Raw genomic sequence first — 21,692 nt, 5'->3', positions numbered from 1 at the left:
ATTTTTTATTTCTTAATGTATGCATGTATGTGCTCCAGATTTAAAAGGTACCTAAGGTTTACTTATGAAAACTCTTACTACTTCCTTTCTCCCCCAGCTTCCCAGTTCCTTCTCCCAATGGCTACCAATTTTACCAGTTTCTTGTGAAGTCTTCCAGGAATATTGTATACATCACAGACAAGCAGAGGGCCTTTTTTTTTTTTTAACACAAATGCTATACACATTCATCTGCACGTTATTTTTTTAACTTAACAGTATAAAACTTGTTTTTTTATTTATTTTATTTATTTATTTTTGGCTGCGTTGGGTTCGTTGCGGTGTGCGGGCTTCTCAGTGCGGTGGCTTCTCTTGTTGCGGAGCACGGGCTCTAGGCACGTGGGCCTCAGCAGTTGTGGCACGTGGGCTCAGTAGTTATGGCTTGCAGGCTCTAGAGTGCAGGCTCAGCAGTTGTGGCACACGGGCTTAGTTGCTCTGCGGCATGTGGGATCTCCCCAGACCAGGGCTCGAACACGTGTCCCCTGCATTGGCAGGCAGATTCTTAACCACTGTGCCACCAGGGAAACCCTAAAACTGATTTTAATATTAAGTACATCCTGTGCTGCTGCACCACAGGTGCAGTGTGTTCATAATCACCTGAGATGATTTGTTGACTGTGGGGAGGGGTTCCTATAACAATAGTGAAAAATCTTGTGTGGCTACATTGTATTTAACTTGCTTGGATCTTACTGCGCGAGTCCTATGATTTTTCCAGAGTAATTGACTCAGAAAAATTTTTAAGACTATAGGGGAATTACTATTCAGGGTCAGCTACCCACATCCCAAAATATATCCCTCACTTCCTTCCTCTTCCTGTTGGTAAGCATGGCCCACCTGTGCTCTTCTAGCTTTGTGCCACAGCTGAAGCAGCTTACCCATCAGGGTGGTGCCTGCAGCTATGGGAGAGTAAGTAAGTCCTATGGTTTGCTGAAGCAAATGGAGCTAGATCTTGCTCACAGGTAAGTGTCCTTACCTATCCAGCAGGTCTCTTGCTGTTTTCAGGGTCCCGGGAACTTTCTATTCCCATTTCCAACCTCTTACCCTGGGGGTTGGATTCCCCCTTCTTTAAAGAACAGCCAATCCAAGCCCAGAATGGACCCACCTCTTACTCTAATCAATAAATCCTCCTGGTCTTGCCCTTGGAATAGTACCTCAGTAACACAATTGTCCAGATTGGAATCACCAGGGCGTGTTATTTCTGAAAATCCTGAGGCCAGTTAAGTTAGGCATGCCCTAAACTTATCCTTGCTCAGCATGCACAACATGGGCCATTTGTCCTCTTCTATATGTCTCACAATGTTTGCTACCCAGTCCCAGCCTCTTCAGGGAATTTCTTACTGTCCCATTCAGGATGAAATGTTCTTTAAAAATAGGAAAGAATCTGCATCAATGATTCTCAAACCTTTGGGACGTCAAAATCAATTAGAGTGCTTGTTAAAACACAGATTCCTGTGCTCCCAGAATTCTCGAGTTTCTGACTCTGAGGTGGACCTGGGAATTTTCCTCTCTAACAAGTCCCCAAATGATGCTAAGGCTGTTGGTCTGGGGACCATACTTGGAGAACCACTGCTCTATATCTTTAACCTCTTACTGGAGCATTCCTTCCTGCTTTAACTGGAATCTGGCCGTACGCTGCAGCTTTTGTAAATTAACTGTCCATACTCCCTCACTGTGGTTTTCTCTATCTATCTTCTCTTTCTGGCCTAGATTCTAAAGTCCATTACTTAAGCCTGTCATCTCCCTTGACCTGTGGTCCTTTTGGCCTTCTTTCTCAGAAGAACCTCGAGCCAGAATGCTAGAGAAAAATCACACAGCCATGTAGTTGGTACCCCCCTAAAGTCACCTCCAAACTCAACTTATACCATAAAGCTGACTAGTTGCACACTTTGGGTTGCTGGTCACCTGTTCAAATCTTCATCCCAAAACATCTCCCTTCAAGTTGAGCATTTTCAAGTCCTATCCAGGAAGGCATTACAAGCCCTCAGACCTTCCTGCACCAAGACATCCCACCATCCATCATAGTTGTGGTAAGCAGAATTCTAAAATGGCCCCAGGATTTTCCCCCTATTCTCCGGGAGTGTTAAGTATGATGAATTTTTCTCTGATGATTAGATTATTTTACAAGCACAAGGAAAGGGAAATTATGTGGGTGTTCCTAACCAAATCATAAGAGCCCTTTATAATTCCAGAGTTTTCTCTAACTGGTCACAGTATAGGGACTCAGATTTCAAGCCTGTTGAGAGATTCCACGTGCCACTGCTGACCTTACAGACAGATACAGATGAAGTCAGGATTACAAGGTGAGGAGTGCAGCAAACTAATTAGAGGCCCCTAATAGCCAGCAAGGAAATGGGGAACTCAGTCTCAGTGCCAAAAAAACTCAATATTGCCAACGTCAATGACCTTGGAGGCATAATCTTCACTAGAGCCTCAGGTGTGAGCCCAACCCTGCTGACATCTTGATTTTGGTCTCGTGAGATGCTAAGCTGAGAACCCAGTTAAGCCTGCCCACACTTATGACCTACAGAATGTGAGATACTAAATGGTTTTTTTAAGCCGTTATGTTTGTGGTAATTTGTTATGCAACAACAGAAAACTAATTAACAGTTCAGTCAGGTTTCTCTCTTCCTCCACCTGTGCTCTGGACCCCACCTGTCAGCCAGCAGTAGAGGTCAGTGATTAATAAAAGCACTGCCTCTGAATTCAGACAACCTGGTTTTGAATCCCAGCTGCACCATTCATGAGCTCTCAGATTGGGCAAGGTGTGTGACCTCTCTATGCCTTCATTTCCTTGACTGATAATATTTACCTCATAGAATCAAGTGACTTGGTATTGTAAAGCATTTAGGACACATTTTGGTACATTTCAGTTGCTAAATGAATACTAGCTACTCCTGCTACTACTTATACTATCATCAACATCTCTTCCTGCTTTCTCGGGCATCTTCCTCCTTTCATTATCACATTTCCCGTCTTCAGACTCTTTTTGACTGCTATGTTGCCCCCAGCATTTAAAAATTATTTTAAAATTATAAAATTAATACATGCTCATAAAAAGTTCCCCATTCAGGGCCATTATAAAAAGTGAGAGTCTACTTATAATGGTTTGATATAGCCTTCCAGATCTTTTAAAAAATGCATTACCAAACACATAGGCACAGGGTTATTTTATTGTAAAAACTGAAGAACACTATGAATATTGTTCTATGACTTGGTTTCACTTACTATACCTTGGCAAACTGCTTACCACAAGCTTTATTTTTTTTTAATTTTTATTTTATATTGGAGTACAGTTGATTTACAATGTCATGTTAGTTTCAGGTGTACAGCAAAGTGATTCAATTATACATATACATATACCTATTCTTTTTCAGGTTCTTTCCCCATTTAGGTTATTACAGAATATTAAGTAGAGTCCCCCGTGCTATACAGTAGGTCCTTGTTGATTATCTATTTTATATGTAATAGTGTGTATATGTTAATCCCAAACTCCTAATTTACCCCTCCCCCCCACCTTTCCCCTTTGGTAACCATAAGTTTGTTTTTTTAAGTCTGTTTCTGCTTTGTAAATAAGTTCATTTGTATCATTTTTTTAGATTCCACATATAAGTGATATCATATGATATTTGTCTTTCTCTAACTTACTTAGTATGATAATCTCTAGGTTCTTCCATGTTACTACAAATGGCATTATTTCATTCTTTTTAATGGCTGAGTAATAGTCCATTGTATATATGTACCACATCTTCTTTATCCATCATCTGTGATGGATATTTAGGTTGCTTCCATGTCTTGGTTACTGTAAATAGTGCTGCAGTGAAACACTGGGGTGCATGTATCTTTTGTAATTACAGTTTACTCCAGATATATGCCCAGGAGTGGGATTGCTGGGTCGTATGGTAGTTCTATTTTTAGTTTTTTAGGGAACCTCCATACTGTTCTCCATAGTGGCTGTACCAATTTACATTCCCACCAACAGTGTAGGAGGGTTTCCTTTTCTCCACACCCCCTCCAGCATTTATTGTTTGTAGACTTTTTGATAATGGCCATTCTGACTGGTGTGAGGTGATACCTCATTGTAGTTTTGATTTTCATTTCTGCAATAATTAGTAACGTTGAGCATCTTTTCATGTGCTTTTTGGCTGTGTGTCTTCTTTGGAGGAATGTCTATTTAGATCTTCAACCCAGTTTTTGATTGGGCTGGGTTTTTTTGTTTTGTTTGTTTTAAATTTATTTATTTTCGGCTGTGTTGGGTCTTTGCTGCTGCACACGGGCCTTCTTTTTTCTAGTTGTGGCGAGCTGGGGCCACCCTTCCCTGCAGTGCACAGGCCTCTCATTGCGGTGGCCTCTCCCGTTGCAGAGCACGGGCTCTAGGCGCGTGGGCCTCACCAGCCGTGGCACGTGGGCTCAGTAGTTGTGGCTCACAGACTCTAGAGCGCAGGCTCAGTAGTTGTGGCGCACAGGCCCAGCCACTCCGCATCATGTGGGATCCCCCCGGACCAGGGCTCGAACCCGTGTCCCCTGCACTGGCAGGCGGATTCTTAACCACTGCGCCACCAGGGAAGCCCGGGCTGTTTTTTGATATTGAGCTGCATGAGCTGTCTGTATACACCATATATACCACAAGCTTTAAATGGCCACAGAATTCCTTGGTTTGAAGGTGTTACGACTCGTTTGACCATTCCTCTATCGCAATTCAGTTGTTTCCTATTTCTCATTCTTCAATATTGTGATTTATAATATATATTTGATCACTCATATGACCAAAATATGTTTCTCAGATATACTTGGTCTTTGTCCACAGTTTCTGGCCCACAGCTCCCAAAACCCTTGGAATGTCATGCATGGCAAGAGCAATGGGAGCATCTTTTGTTATATTTGGTCTCTTGTCCTCAGTTCATGACAGAGCCTGAAAGGTGAAATGGGTGTCTTGTTATTCACAACTAGGTGTATGTTCATAAGGTGACTTCTGAAAAGTACCTAAAGATGGGGGGAGGTGCTGGTTGCCAGGAAAACCTAACTGAATAGAGTTGGAAATTTCAGTCCCACCCCCTGACTGGGGAAATAGGAGAGGGACTGGAGGTTGAAACAGTCACCAATGGCCGATGATTTAATCAATCATGCCCATGTGACGGAGCCTCCATAAAAACCCAAGGGGGGGGTTCAGAGAGCTTCTGGGTTGGTGAACACATGGAGGTTCTGGGAGAGTTCTCCGCAAGCAGAGGGTGTAGAAGCTCTGTGCCCCTTCCCACCTACTTTGCCCTATGCATCTCTTCCATCAGGCCGTTCCTGAGTTACAGCCTTTTATAATAAACCAGTAATATAGCAAATTAATCGAACCCAAACGGGGGGTTACGAGACCTCCGATCTATAGCCAGTGTGTCAAAAGCACAGGTGAAACCTGGCTTTTGAGTAGAATCTGAAGCTGGGGTGGGGGGCGGTGGCACAGTCCTATACGACTGAGCCCTTACCACGTAGAATCTGATGCTATTTCCAGGCAGAGAGTGTCAGAACTGAGTTAAATCGTAAGACATACTGCTGGTGTCAGGATCTGCAAAGGAAGCTTACCGTACCCTTCCTACCCAATCCTTCGTTACCCCAACCATTGCATTCCTATCTCCAGGATTCCTATCTTGAACTACCTCTGTAGTTCAGTTGTCTTCTGATGGGCTTGGAATGCTAGTGGAGACAGGGACCACAGTGCAAAATGGGTTAATCTTAAGTTAAAACTAAGCTATCCATTAAATACTGTACACTAAATGGCAGTCTCTATACAACTACTTAATGAGGATATTATTGATTATACAGCAAATCAATATCAGCCAGAAATGTACAGTATAGTCAGGAGACTGACAGCTACTGCATTTCATTTGTCACGTTATGAAAGTGGTAATAGTGCACTGATGACACATGAAGGTCACCTTATCCAGCCATGGGTGGGGATACAGGCCAGCACCACTTTCCAGATGTTACTTAAAGCAGGTCTGAAGTAGGAGTTAGTTAGGCAGTCATAGACCTTCTGATAAGACCGGCTTTGCAAACACTATCTTTTGCTTGTCTCTGCTCATTTCTATCACTTTTTACATTCTTATTACACCAGCTAGAAGTACTGGTTTAGTATAGGGAGTTATAAGCACATCAAGGATATGCTCATACAGCTTAACTCGGAACATTGGCCAGTCCCAACCATGTATCCCCATAATGACCATAGACATTCCTGGTGGCACTCCCGTTGTCTCCCACACCTGGAAAACCATGAATTCTGCCATGCCACCTTCTTTCAAAAAACCTAGCTGTCTTCAACCACACAAACCTTTTGGGTACCTAGTCAGACCTAATCTGCACCATTTATTGGGAGATTGGTTCCACACATTGACCATCCAGGTCCTAGGGTCTGAGTATAAAGAAGTCTTACTTGCCTAAAGCTTCCTTTGTTTCTAGGAGTAGACACTAGATGCTAGTAAAGAACATGTGACAACCTACCCTTCCACATATCTATCAGGGACCGGCTATGTGCCTGGCCTGAGTTAATAAACAATGAGTCAGCATCCTCTCTATCCCCAGGATAGTTCCTCTTTATGGGGAATGCTTAAATCTTTTTATTCTGTCCTCAACTCCACCATCCTTTTCTCCTTATCCCAAAGTCCCTGGAGATGACAAGACAGAACTATTCATGAATGATCCAATTCTACTGGTGTTGTCGTGAGTGTTGTGGCCACTTTGAGAGGGGAAGAAAATGCTTCACAATCACACACTTTTGCAATTCAACTTACTTGCTGTTTTACAACTTTTAATTCCAAAGGCTTTACAATGTCACATTTTCTTGTTTGTTGGTATAACTTTAGTAGTTCAAATCAAGAAAGATCACATTTTCTAATCCATCATGATGATGCAATATTTAGCTCTTCCTTGAAGCTGGAACTCAGCAATTTGTTTCCTATGAAATCACAATGGAATAATACAGTTGTGAAACAGATGTGATATAGAGAATCATTACCAATAACTTTAGTTTCCATTTTTAGGATAAAGCCAAAGGTCTTGACATTTCGCCTGAGCTTAGTTATCATTCTTCCCTTTATGACCACTGCAGGGCAGAAGTGACCTTTAAAAGGCCATTAGGGACTTCCCTGGTGGCGCAGTGGTTAAGAATCCACCTGCCAATGCAGGGGACACGGGTTCGAGCCCTGATCCGGGAAGATCCCACATGCCGCAGAGCAACTAAGCCTGTGCGCCACAACTACTGAGCCTGTGCTCTAGAGCCCACAAGCCACAACTACTGAGCCCGCGTGCCACAACTACTGAAGCCCGTGCACCTAGAGCCCGTGCTCCACAACAAGAGAAGCCACCGCAATGAGAAGCCCACACACCGTAACTAGAGAAAGCCCGCGCACGGCAACTAAGACCCAACGCAGCCAAAAATAAATAAATGTATTTAAAAAATAAAATAAAAAGGCCATCAATCCACTGCTCCAGGACTAGGGGTTGAGGTGAGGCAGGGTTACCCAATGCCAACACTCAGTGCGAAGGGAAGCCTGTCAAGCTACTGGCTCCTAAAGGGAGATGCTAAGCTTCCATTACCCAGCTCTAAACTAGTACACTAAGGGTGAAGCCACCAGGAAACTTACAAAATCCCATATAATCCACAATATACTACCATTAACAGCATCAGGAATTAAATGTGAAAACTAGGATAAAAATAACATTCCACAGGGCTCAAGGATGTATTGTACAACATGGGGAATATAGCCAATATTTTGTAATAACTGTAAATGGAAAGTAACCTTTAAAATTCTATAAAAATAAATTATAAATTAAATAATAATAACTTCCACAGAATTGAAAAACTTTGGTTCCAGTCTTCTTGTAAGCTAGGGTCTTACAAGGTATGTCTGTTACCCAGTTAGAACACTGCCATTTGTCATCTACCATAAGCAGTGTTAGCTTTGGAGGGCAGAACAGGCACCAAGTAGGAAACCCCAAACAAAATCCAAAAAGCAAATCATAAGACAAACTGGACACAGGATAGATACCAACCTCTAGAGCTGCTGGGTATTTCCTAAACTTTACAGCATCTGCCTCAAATCTCTGGTACTTTGTAAGGTACCTTGGTTTTAGCTCTCTCATAGTTACCTGAGGGAAGGGATTCATACATTAAACAATCCAAGTGGCTTCAAAACCAAAGGGAAAAAACAATTCAAAAACATATCGTTCAAGAAAATGACCTATTTTTCACGACACAACTCTATGCCATTCTATTGTTCCTGGCAGTAAAAAATACATTTGGCAAAAATAATAGACAATCTAGAGAAGAGAGCCTTCAGCATGAAAATTAAAATCTTGACTGTGTAACCTGGAGTAAACTGAAGTTCCCATTAACTTCTTCACAGGAAAACTCAGTGAGACGTTCTTTCAGACGTGGTCAAAGGAGAAAGTGCTGAAAACTACTAAGCTACAGTATTAAAAGGGGAGGGGTGGTGAGGGGAGTAAATTTATAACCAGTGTCATTTCCCAAGATAGAAAAAGATTCATACACGCTCTGATGGGCAATGACATGACACGGGAATACAGAGGCAAATAAGACTGAGAAGACCAACAGTATTATGGCTGGTGTTTTAATTTAACTATTGATTTTACAATGTTAGACGTTAAAAACGAGGGCTCACATCTGGAATGCTCACATTCATTCTGAAGTTTACAAAATGCTGCCATCTCTTATGCATGAGGGGTCTCTAAGCACAGTGGCCCATATCATTTCTTGCCCTTTTGCAAGCAAGGACTAACTTATCAAAGCCAAAAAACCCTGCTTATATTGTAAAGGCAACGTGTGTTTTACAAAATCCCCTCCAAATCACTGAGCATGAATCAAAGTGACAACAGCCAAGAGTTTAAAATCTAACAATACCCTGACTTTTAAGTGGAAATGGTAGGCTTAAATACTTCTTCAGTCTAAAGGTTTTAGGACTAAGACTGGAACTTATTTAAACTTCCCTGGGGCCCTTATGCATCCCATTCTTCACTTACCTGCTTTGCTTCATACTTTGCACCCCAGAGGTAATCATCTCCCAAAGCTCTCCTTTGGGCCCTCCCTCCCTCCCCACTCCTGTCAGCTGTGCCCCCACCAGTCATAGGATGGTCCAAACTCAAGCTTCAACCAGGTGTGGGGAGGCTGCTAGTCTAGTCCCTCAATCTCACCATTTTATGCCCCTCCCACCATAACCCACACAGCAAAGCAAAACAACTTCTCTTCCCAAGCTAACTCTTTTCCATGGATGTTACCATTTTTTCCATGTACTCAAGTTCAAACTCCAGTTTGTTTGTTCTTTAAGATTCAGTTGTGCTAGCCCTCTTACATGTCTATTTACTCCCAGGTGAGTGAGGACCCTCACCACTTGGTTTTGTTGAATTACAGTACTTTTTATTGAGTAAAACTGACTTTATGGCTTTCCTCCATATAGGCACTCTCCACTCTAATTCCTACTCCTAAATACTACCGGTGGAAGACAAAGCACATTTCTTTGTCTCATTTCTCTACTCAATCTGGATTAGCCCCTTATTGCCTACAGGATAAAAATCTACAAGTGAAGAGAAACACTACTACTTTACCCCATTCTCCTTGGCCTATTTCCCAATTCCTCACAAGTCTTCCCTCTGGCAGGATGGTCTCGAGAGAAATCCTGCCTGAGCTCACGCTACTGTCTCCATTCCCACTCCAAACTTGCTCCTCTTTATCTCCAAACCACAGAACTTAAAACTGTGTCGAAATTCTCTGCCTCCACATGGACTGCCCATTCTCAGCAATCCAGCTAGACTGATGTCCTCCTGACTATCTCAGCCCAACTCTCCTTACCGCTATCACCCAGCTTTCTATCATCTTCTACTAGAGAAACTTTGTTTCAAATTACACTGCAATTTCCTAGAATGCAGGAATTCTAACTTGGGATTCCCTTTGCAAATCCTATGAATGTGAGCAGTACAGTTTAAGTGACAACATACTTTCAAAATGAAGAAGTGCTATTGATTCACCTGGTAGGGAACCACAACAGACAACCAAATAGTATATGAACCCCCTAGTCACTTACATTCCAATGATTTGTGAGAGGCTCTCCTGGACTGCAGTCCCTCTTGCTTGGCCATGGTGTATTTGCTTTGGAGCCTGACACCAGTGCTTTCATAGCCATCCTGTTGTTTCAACTGGTAAACCACAGGGATGCGCTCATATTCACCACCAGCTTGTAATAACTTGTACTTATTTCTGGTGGGCCAGACCATAAGTTGGGGAGGGACAGAGCACTCAGGTGGCATCCTCATTATCCTTCCAGCCTTCCAATAAGACCTTCCTTTGGAAGATGTCAGAGGGCCCTGTGGACTCACTTCTTCAAGGAGGCATTCTACCTCATCCATTACATCTTCAACTTCCAACTCAGAGTCTTCTGAATCCTCAGGAAGCACAATGGTCAAGGCAGCGCTTTTCTTCAACAAATAGGCTGTCTTAACATTTGAGAAGCTGCTCAGGTCTTTCAGCTTCCTGCCTTTCACAGTCTTTTTAATCTCTGCACACCTTTTCTCTTTATGCACCTCCCCAATCTCATCATTCACCATCACTTCATCTTTGTCTGTACTTAATTTCCTATTTGTGACTGGCTTTTTCCATGACCCCTTGGTTTTGCAGTCTGGTGAGGTCCCTTCATCTCTGGAGGGCATTTGCTGGGGGGATTTCTCTACCTGTGCTTCATACCAACTCATGTCGCACTGTATACCCTCATCTACTTTGGTAAACTGGGCCAACCAGGTAGGGGAGGGAACGCACCCCTCGCAGCCATTGTTCTCTACCTCATCAGCTTCATCCTGGTTCCTGCTCCCCATTGACATCTGCTCTGCTCCCTTTCTACCACTTCCTGGTGAAGACTCAGGGGAATTCTCAGACTGTACCTCACACCACCAACTCATATCGCATTGGGTGGCCTGCCCTACTTTGTTGAACTGGGCCAACCAGGTAGGGGATGGAACACCCCCCTCAGGGTGGCTACTGCTCTCTACCTCTTCCTCTCCACCCACATTCTCAGGGGAGCCATGGCTCCCACTACTGTTCTCTGGCATACTTTCCCCTACAGTAAGGAGTTTCTGAGATTCTGAATGTAGGCTCGGGTCTTTAACTGCTTCCGTGCTGGCACAGAGTGGCCTTTCCTGATGAAGCTTGTTGACATCTCCAGTAGACTGGTACAATTTTGAGTTCAGGCTATTCTGGATCTCATCTCTGTCAGTTGGAGGTGGTGAGTTTTGGGAAACAGCTGCATATACCTTCTTTTCTTCACTCAAGTTCATGCGGTCTCTACCCTCACGAGGGTTACAGAGCACACCTCTACTTTCACAGGAACTTCGTGAAATCCCATTGTGCTGCACCTCGTTCCCTGGCATGGCTTTACCATAAGCCACATCATACAATGGCATAGTTTCTTTTGATGTAATTGTAGGGATACTGGTCACCCTTCCTACATCAGGGCTGTTGCCTTCTGAGCGCACATCTTGTTTTTCATTCAAGTTTTCAGCCTGTTGAGGTTCAGTTTCTGTTTGTGTGTCCTTTGTTTTCATTTTTTCCCAATAGCCACCATATTGTCGGAATTGTGCCGTGTTATAAAACACAGGGACTATGGGTCGTCGGTTAAGAGTAGTGGGCAACGGGGATTGAGGGACAAGGAAACCAGGATACTCACTGAGCACCACAGGATATGAAAAATACAGACTTCCATTTGTGAAACCTAGAAAGAGAAAGGGATAGCCATTTTGTCTCCTGCAGCTGGTCACAACATTCAGCCAGTACACACCACACCTGTACAGCCACAACTGTTCAAATCCACCACAGGACTACCACTTAGTCTTCTGTTACCAAAGCAAAGGTCTTAAAGTCCTCCCCAAGTTCTTACATGAATAACGACTAACAACTTTCTTAACCCATCTCCCACACATCTCACAGGTCTGTAATCCATTTTGCTTCCAGAACAATCTTTCTGAACAATCTGTGATCCTCACTTCAGTTACAGTATTTGAATGGCTTATCGTGGCCTGTCAGGATAATGAGGGACAATGACCTTAGGATGGCATAAAGCACCTCATTATCTAGTTTCCCACTGTATCATCTCATTACATCCATTAAAGTGTAGGTGGTCCACCAAGGCTCTAGCCATAGGCGCATTCCTCCACTAAGCCAACTTTGAAAACTTCTCTTTCGTTTTCTGGAACACCCTCCCTTCCCCTAATCTTTTTTTTTTTTTTTTAATCTTTATTGGAGTATAATTGCTTTACAATGTTGTGTTAGTTTCTGCTGTATAACAAAGTGAATCAGCTATATGTATACATATATTCCCATATCCCTTCCCCCAAAACATTTTAAAAATGGAATCCTGCCATTTTCAACAACTGCTGGACCTTGCGGCATTTTGCCAAGAGAAATCAGTTGGACAGAGAAAGGCAGATGCTGTATGATTACTTTTATGTAAAATCTAGAAAAGATGGTATCACAGAAACAGTAGAATGGTGGTTGCCGGGGTGGTTGCTAGATGGTTGGGAAATGGGGAGATGTTGGCCAATGGCAAAAAGAAACCTCTAATTCTGCTTATCATACAAAAGACGAAATGGAGGCAAAGAAAAGGGAAACATTTACCCAAAAAAAGAACTAATTCAGCTATTTTAATTCTACAGCACAGTGTACTGCATGTCCAATTAATATTTAAAAGATGGTAGGCTTCATAATTCTGGATATTCTAGAAGCTTGGAAGTCACTCAGTCCTACCAAAGTAAAAAGCTGAACAAGAATCAAGAATTCTCAGATCATTCACAGCAATGTAGTTACAGGGAAAACTGCTACCACAACACAGAGAGACATGTGAATACATTCACAGCTTACAGGAGCACAAACTCAAAAAATCAAAACTCCATGGGAGGGACTTCCCTGGTGGAGCAGTAGTTAAGACTCCGCACTCCCAATGTAGGGGGGGGCCCAGGTTCTGTCTCTGGTCACAGAACTAGATCCCACATGCATGCCACAACTGAGTGTTCGTACGCCACAACTAAGGAGCCCTCCTGCTGCAACTAAGACCCAGCGCAACCAAATAAATAAATATTAAAAAAAAAAAAAAACTCCATGGGAACTCAGTGGGGTAGGGAAATCTGAACTGTTATTGACAGACTGCAAGATCAGGATGGATGCAGATGTCTGAGTTCAAATCCTCAGAGGAACCCATTCATAAGGGGACCGCCCCACATACTTTTTTAAGTTCTACATGCAGTAGTTCAACCAGTTTCTCACAGTAAATCTAGGAGAAAAATCCCCTGTCCGTCCTGCAGGGAGAGAGGGAAAGGAATCACTGTAACATACACCAAAAGCACTGTTCTTAACAAGGCTCATCTTCAAAAGAAACTATTTAACCAGAGCCTGACTGATGCAGGGGAATGAAATACTTTTCTCCAGCCCACTCTAGCCACCCTTCCCAACCCAATGGGAGGGGGAAGGTGAAGCATGTGTATTTTGCTGTCCAAAGGCATAATCACACTAAAAGACTGAGACCTAATCATAGTCCTTTCACAAACAGGGCTATGATCCCTTCCCCACCTCCACAAGGTAACACCACATTACTAAAGGCCTATTCAGATCAGTTCCTTTTATCCAGTACAAAATGGCTGACAATCAAAAAGACATTATAAGGCATAAGAAAAAGCAAAAACTGTCTACAAAAAAAACTCACTTTAAATATAAAAACAGGGATTATATGGAAATGGAAGGAGAAAGGTGTACCACGCTAATAACACTAATCAAAAGAAAGTGAGAGAAGCTGTATTTATTTCAGACAGATTTCAGAGCAAGGAAAGTGACCAGGGATATAAAGTGGGGCATTACAAGAAAAAGTCAGTTCTTCATTGACACATAACAATCCCTAAGGTGTATGTCCTTAAAAGTGGGTGAAACTATGTGAAGTAAAAGTCACAGAACTGCAAGAAAAATAGATGAATCCATTGTTGGAAACTTTAACACACCTATAGCAGAAATGGATAGATGCAGCCAGGTAAAAAAATCAATAAGGACCGCTGAACTCCACAGCACCACCAACCAACTGGACATAACTGACCTCTACAGATCCCCTCATCCAACGGAATATTTTTCTCACACTCACATAGAACATTCACCAAGATAGACCACATTGTGGGCCACAAAAAACACAAATTTAAAAGTATACTAATCACAACATGTCTGCTTAGACCACAACTGAATGAATGTAGAAAACAAAAAACAGAAGATACAAATTCCTAATATCAGAAATGAAAGAGGGTCGGGCTTCCCTGGTGGCGCAGTGGTTGAGAATCTGCCTGCTAATGCAGGGGACACAGGTTCGAGCCCTGGTCTGGGAAGATCCCACATGCCACGGAGCAACTAGGCCCGTGAGCCACAACTACTGAGCCTGCGCGTCTGGAGCCTGTGCTCCGCAACAAGAGAGGCCACGATAGTGAGAGGCCCGCGCACCGCGATAAAGAGTGGCCCCCGCTTGCCGCAACTAGAGAAAGCCCTTGCACAGAAACGAAGACCCAACACAGCCATAAAAAAATAAAATAAAATAAAATAAAATAAAAAACTGACTCAATAGAGTCTTAAAAAAAAAAAATGAAAGAGGGTCCATTACTACAGATCCCATGGACATTAAAAAGAAATGAATATTATGAACCATAGTCCCACAATACTTATTACATAGATAAAAAGGACCAATTCCTTAAGAGACAATTTGCCAAAACTCACACAATTAGAAATTGACAATGTGAACGGACTTCTATCCATTAGGTCCAAGATGTCTACCTTCCAGATATTTTCAAGACTTGCTTGTCATCTTCCTCCAACATACTTTTCTGACATCACCATAATAGCTTTTAGAATCTTTTAGGGCATGTCGAAAAATTACAGGGACTAGGAGCACTAAGGTACCTCTGGTCTCACAACATGAGGAGACTTTGGTTGGATTACTCTGTGACCCTGGGCCAGTCACCGACTGGGAGCCTCAGTTCCCTCATTTGGGGAGCAAGGAGAGCAACAATACCCAGCTCATGGGCTGCTGAGGTCAATGAGAGAACCTATTTCTAGCATTTAGCAGAGTAACTGGCATATAGCTAGAATGCGAATGTTTCCTATTAACCTGAACAACAAACACTGCCCCATGCGCTGCTGCAGTCTCTTTGGTGTGAGCACAGGGTGAGGAAAGGGAGGTAATGGACACAGGTGTTAGAAACCTTCAGGCTTTGGCTTACAGGGAGGGTCCCTAATCCCACTGAACCTCTTTGGGGATTCAGATTCCTTACCTGCCCCAGGAATGGAGAATGGATTACAGACAGGATTCTGGTACCAGGGACCCAGGTGAAGCTGCTGGGCCACGGGGTGCACATAAAAGAAAGGTCTGGAGTTACTGCCCTCAAAAGTTTCGTTGTTTCCTGAAGAGTTCATTGTCCAGGGTGAAAAGCAGGTGTTTGTAGTTAGGAAAGGACAGCCGCACTCTGCCCTGTAAAGTGCTGTGAAGGAAGAAAGTCGTCCTTGTCCCCCATCAGAACGGGGAGCCTGGGTGGAGGTCCCTTACCTTCTCTTCCCGCTTGCCTGGGATGGGGACACGCGGGGGCTGCCCTGCGTGCGTTTCGACCAGGGCAGCAGCGCCCAGAGGCCCGGGCCCGCGTCGTGCTCAGCAAGTCTGGCTCCCCAGGCAGGAGCACCGTGGGGAGATGAGGCTTTGGAGGCGCGGGATACCTAGTGCCGGGCGCCAAACGCCAGGGGCCGCGCCCCGCGGCTGCACTGGGAAACGCGGCCTAGGCCTCAGCTGCACCGCCTTTGTCCGCAGCCTCTCCAGCCTGCCCCGCAGCCTCCACCCGGGCCGAACCCCTCCTCAGTCCGGGAGTCCAGACCTCCGGCTCTGCGTCTCCTAACACCCCCCTCCCCGCAGGCCAGTCTGTTCCCGCGACCTCCACACCCTGCACCCCCGCGCCCTGCAGGACCCGCGCTCGCGTTCGGGACACCAACCTGCTCGATGTCTGCGACTGGGAGTCTCTGTGGTGGCGCACACGACCCGCGCTGGCCTGACCTCAGCAACAGGTGAGCCTACAGTGCTGTAGCACTGGCTCCCGCCTTTTTATGCGGGGCGGCACGTAACGCCTCTTCCGCAGGCACCGCCCCTGACGCATTTCCTCCCGCGCATGCGCCCTGTGAGAGCTCCCAGGTCAGACTTCTCCGACTGAAGGCGCTGGAAGAAACCGGTGCTGAGACTTGGTGGAGGGGAGCGGTCCTGTGCACCCTGTTTCCGGGTGAACCCCAGTCCTCCCTTCTGCACACCCCTGTGTGTGTGGGCTCCCTGGCCTTGACTCTTCTAGAGGACAGAGCCCTTCCCGTTCCCTTCGCTCTCCACGACTGTCCCCTCCTCTGAGTGTGTTGAGTTAGGTCGGGTCAGGCCGCTCCTCTGAGCTCCTGGTCTCCTTCCTTGGGCCTAAAGCCGCTGACACTTAAGGAAGAGGAGCCTACCGAGGAGAAGCAGAGAGGAAGGAGGCCAACGTGGACGGAGGACAGACCTGAGAGGCGGAAGATTCACACAGGAGAGGTGAACAAGCGTGCTTAATGCTGCTGACAGCAACATCTCCGGGGGAAGGGGCTTCGGCAATTTGGACGCTAGTGATCAGGGGAAGTGGTGGGACAGGAAGGCGCTGGAAGTCTGTGGGGTGATGGATGGGCAGTTAGAAGGGGGAAGCTGGCAAGTACAGAGTACTCTTTGTACATGAGAGAAAGGAAAGACATAGGACAGTAGTAAAGCGGGCAGGAATAGTACTTCTAAGAAGCATTAAAAGTTTGGAATGACTGTGTTACCAGGTCGCAATCGTGTTTGGCCAGAAATTGCAGTTGGTGAGACAGAGTAAAGGTTTTCTTTGTCATAAAAAAACTCTGGAGGTGGACTGCCTGAGGGCTGGCCTGGTGGCTTCTTGGTCTCACAAAGGACTCCATCTAGTTCACTCTTTACCCAACATCCTTAGAACTGGCTTCTTCCTTCAGCTTGCCTCTTTATCCAAATGCTTGTTCTAAGCAGAAAGCAGGAGGAAAACAAGGGAAATTGGAGGGGGGAGGGGGGCACAAAGGACACACAGCAGCTGCTCATCAGTCATCAGTCGTGTTCTTAAAGAGTTATAATAGAAAACACATGCAGCTTCAGGTTATATCTCTTTGGTTACCCCCAGTTGAAAGGATGTGTGGGAGCTCTTGTCTTTGAGCTGGGCATATTGCCACTTGGAAGAAACTGGGATGCCGTGACTAAGAAAGAGTGGAGAATAGATATTAATTGGGCAGGTAACAGTGTCTGTTATATGGATTCAGGTAATGAAAGAAACATTCTTCTTCCACTTCCCTTTACTCTTATCGTCCCCAATCATCATCCTACCTTCTTCCCTTCACCGCTAAATTTCTCTATAAAGGACCATAAACACTCAGCCTTCTCCACCTCCTGTTCCTTTACTCACTGCAAATCCAGATTTTGTTACCATTATGCCCACTCATTCACCCTCACCAAGGACACTAATAAACCACTTGCTGCTAAATGGCATGGAAATTTTTCAGTTCATATCACTAAACCTCACCTCCCAGGTACCAGCCTAATTGACTGCCTCTCTACTGACCCTTCTTAAAGGCTTTTACTGGCTCTCTTCCCAAATTTCTCTCTTTAATGTTCATATTCTCCAGGTTATGGTCTTAAGTTTTTCTCCATCTTATTCCACTGTCTCTGCATTTTCATCCATTCTCGGGGCTTACAATACAACCAGCATACTGCTCACACCCAAATCTCTATCTCCAGTCTCTCGACTAGACATGTATATCTCAACAGAAGACTTGTGCTGTTGTTAGGACATGTGCAAATGATGTCTTTTGTTATTCATAATAAGCCCCTTTCCACCACTGCAGAATTTATGCTAATAAGGTGAGTAGGGTGGGGCCCCTAGATAACTCGAGGAAGGAGGCTGGTCACCAGAAAGACCAAACTTGTGATTAAAGAGTGGGAACTTTCAGTCCCACCCCTCAACCTCTGGGGGGTGGGGGGGCGGCAGGGAGCTGGAGATTGAGTTCAATAAAAGTCTTGAAATTGACACTATTTATTAAGTACCTCAGAAATGTTAGTCATTGATGCTGTTTCCTTTTCATGGTTTTCAAAAAGCAACATTCAAGGAAAAACACAAATATTCTTCAATGTGTAATGTGTAAAATGGTTAAACAAACTGTTATATCCATATCATGGAAAACAATTCAGCAATAGAAAAAAATGAAGTACTGATGCACAAAACAACTTAGATGAATCTCAAGGATATTATGCATAGATCAGTGGTTTCCAGTGGTTAAGTTTGGGGTGAGACTGTGACTATAAAGTGGTCATACAAGGGAATTCCCTGGCAGTCCAGTGGTTAGGACTCGACCTTTTCACTGCCAGGCGGGGTTTGATCCCTGGTTGGGGAACTAAGATCCCACAAGTCACAGCTGCTTGGCTGAAAAAAAAAAAAAGGTCATAACATGGGAACTCCTTTGGGGTAAAGGATCCTGTTCTGTATCCTTAAACTGATTTCACCTGACAAAATTTCTTAGAACTATATACCTACCACAAAAATAGTTCTTGTGAAAACTGATGAAATTCAAGAAAGATGTATAATGGACTTTCTATATTGTACCAATGTCAATTTCTTTGTTTTGTAATTGTGCTATGGTTATAAAATAGAGTTGTAAGATGGTACCTTTGGGGGCTGTGTGAAAGGTACATGGGAATTCTGTGTACTATTTTTGCAACTTCTATGGGAATCTAAGATTATTTCAAAATGAAAATTAAAAAAAGAAAAAAACACTGGAAAGAAAAGAATACAGGAAGGAGAGAGGGAGGGAAGGAAGGAAGGAAAAAGAAAGATGCCTCCAACCAAGGTATCTTGCTAAGAAGAAAGAAACTAGTCAGATTAAAAACAAAAATTACTGCTGGAACTGAAGAAAAAAATACATAGCAGATAAATAAATTTATAATGAATTTAATATATGTGGAAGAGCTTATAGAAAATTTGCATCACTCATTATTGCTAATTGCATTATATAACCTTACAAATCAGCCTATGATTACACTTCAAATCTGGCAGCCAGACTTAAATGCAATAAACCCTTTTATTGTACTTTTATTGCTTTTGTTTGAGAGGGAAGTTACAGTATTTAATAAATGACATATATTCTCATTTGTGTACTCCAGAAGCATAGGAATACTATAATATGCCATACTATTGGACAACCAAAGATACATCATTCTCTTGCAGCCCAGATCAGAATGTTCCCCAGCTTCCCAGCCTGAAATACCACCTAGTCACTCTGAATGCTCTGAAGACCCAGAATCAATGTAGATATTCTCATATTTTTCCTGGACCTGCTTCAAATCACCTAGGCTTTTTTAGTGTAGCTTCAAAGTGGAACAAGTTTCCAAACAAGGTTTCAGAATCTTGTGGCAACCAAGCTGCCAGTTCAAATTATTCCATGACAGTAGCAAGGGTAGATACAAAAATAATAATAAATTGAGAGCCATTAGAAAAAGTAAATAAGGCAAGGCAGAAATGAACTGAAGTTTAAAAAAAAAAAGTAAATGAGATGAAAATTTAAGCCCACATGCCTTTTGATCCTACTTAAATCTGCATCCATATTCCATCAGGTTATTTTTTAGTGTACTGTTGAGTTACTGTTAGTTTCTTTCAGATACAAGAAACTAATTCTCTAACCCATAAAAGACTACAATGGTAATTTGTATTCAAAAGAAAGATGAAGGGGAATATCCCTACCTTTTATCCATCCATCCAGACCCAATTCCTGGCATATGCTAAAATGTACCAATATGCTTTCTTCATTCAGTCAACAAATATTTATTGAACACCTGCTATGTACCAGGTACAATTCTTTGTGTATGTACGTGTAGAAACTTAAAATTCAGGATCTTGGTCATGAGGGCTTAAAATACAAAGCAATTGACACATACACATTTGGAAATTTATTAACTGCTGTAGCTACACACACTCTACCACCTTCTGTTGTTGTTGTTGTTGTTATAGTTGCTAACTTTTTTTATTTTTTAGGTTCCACATATAAGTGATATCATACAGTATTTGTCTTTCTGTGTCTGACTTATTTCACTAAGCATTAGTACCCTCCAAATCCACACATGTTGTTGCAAATGTCAATGTTGATGGACACCTGGATTTCTTCCATATCTTGGCTATTGTAAATAATGCTGCTATGAATGTTGGGGTGCCTGTATCTTTTTGAATTAGTGTTTTTGTTTTCTTCAGATATATACCCAGTAGTGGAACTGCTGGATCATATGGTAGTTCTAGTTTTATTTTCTTAAGGAACCTCCAAACTGTTTTCCACAGTGGCTACATCTATTTACATTTCCACCAACAGTGTACAGAGGTACCCTTTTCTCCACATCCTTGCCTACACCTAAAGGAACTAGAAAAAGAACAAACAAAACCCAAAGTTAGTAGAAGGAAAGAAATCATAAAGATCAAAGCAGAAATGAACAAAATAGAGACAAAAAAAAAGTAGAAAAGATCAATGAAACTAAGAGCTGGTTCTTTGAAAAGATAAATGAAATTGATAAATCTTTAGCCAGACTCATCACGAAAAAAAGAGAGAGGGCCCAAATCAATAAAATCAGAAATGAAAAAGGAGAAGTTACAACCAAACCACAGAAATACAAAGGATCATAAGAGATTAGTACAAACAACTCTATGCCAATAAAATGGACAACCTGGAAGAAATGGACAAAGTCCTAGAAATGTACAATCCCCCAAGACTGAACCAGGAAGAAATAGAAAATATGAACAGATTAATTACCAGTAATGAAATAGAATCAGTAATTTAAAGAAAAAAAAAAAAAAACTCCCCAAAAAAACAAACGTCCAGGACTAGGTGGCTTCATAGGTGAATTCTACCAAATATTTAGAGAAGATTTAATGCCTGTCATTCTCAAACTATTCCAAAAAAATTGCAGAGAAACGAATGCTTCCAAACTCATTATGCGAGGCCAGCATCACTCTGATAACAAAACTAGACAAAGATGTCATACAAGAAAGAAAATTACAGACCAATATCATAATGAACATAGACGAAACATTGTTGAAATCCTCAACAAAATATTAGCAAACCAAATCCAACAGTATATTAAAAGGATCATATATCTTTTAATGAATCTAAAAGGATCAAGTGGGATTTACACAGGGATGCAAGGATTTTTTCAATATCCGCAAATCAATTAATGTGATACACCACATTAACAAATGAAGAATAAAAAAACACATGATCATCTCAAAAGCTTTTGACAAAATTCAACATCCATTTATGATAAAAAAAGTCTCCAGAAATTGTGTATAGAAGGAACATACTGCAACATAATAAAGGCCATATATTATAAGCCCACAGATAACATCATACTAAATGGTGAAAAGCTAAAAGTATTTAAGATCAGGAACAAGACAAAGATGCCCACTCTCACCACTTTTATTCAACATAGTATTGGAATTCCTAGCCACAGCAGTCAGACAAGAAAAAAAAGGAAAGAAAAGGAATCCAAATTGTAAAGGAAGAAGTA

At 42.8% G+C, this 21,692-nt stretch overlaps 1 protein-coding gene across 2 annotated transcripts in view; it reads right to left on the bottom strand.

Moving 5' to 3' along the window:
* Nucleotides 1-93: 93 nt before the first annotated feature.
* Nucleotides 94-21,692, bottom strand: part of LOC309665443 (uncharacterized protein) — a 28,755-nt gene continuing 7,156 nt past the window's right edge. The window contains exons 2-3 of one of the 2 annotated variants that reach the window (XM_082471949.1): nucleotides 10,116-11,792; nucleotides 94-6,973 (exon numbers count right to left, since the gene is read on the bottom strand). In XM_082471949.1, the coding sequence (XP_082328075.1) occupies nucleotides 6,972-6,973; nucleotides 10,116-11,625 (1,512 nt within the window). In that variant the 5' untranslated portion in view covers nucleotides 11,626-11,792 and the 3' untranslated portion in view covers nucleotides 94-6,971. Of the gene's footprint in view, nucleotides 6,974-9,346; nucleotides 11,793-21,692 lie in introns of those variants that run through there. The other variant, XM_082471948.1, reaches the window with a different exon arrangement.

The sequence above is a fragment of the Balaenoptera physalus genome (genome assembly GCF_965194825.1).
Source record: "Balaenoptera physalus genome assembly, chromosome: 8".
In the NCBI taxonomy this organism is placed as follows: Eukaryota; Metazoa; Chordata; class Mammalia; order Artiodactyla; family Balaenopteridae; genus Balaenoptera; species Balaenoptera physalus.
This window is presented reverse-complemented; position numbering and strand designations above follow the sequence as displayed.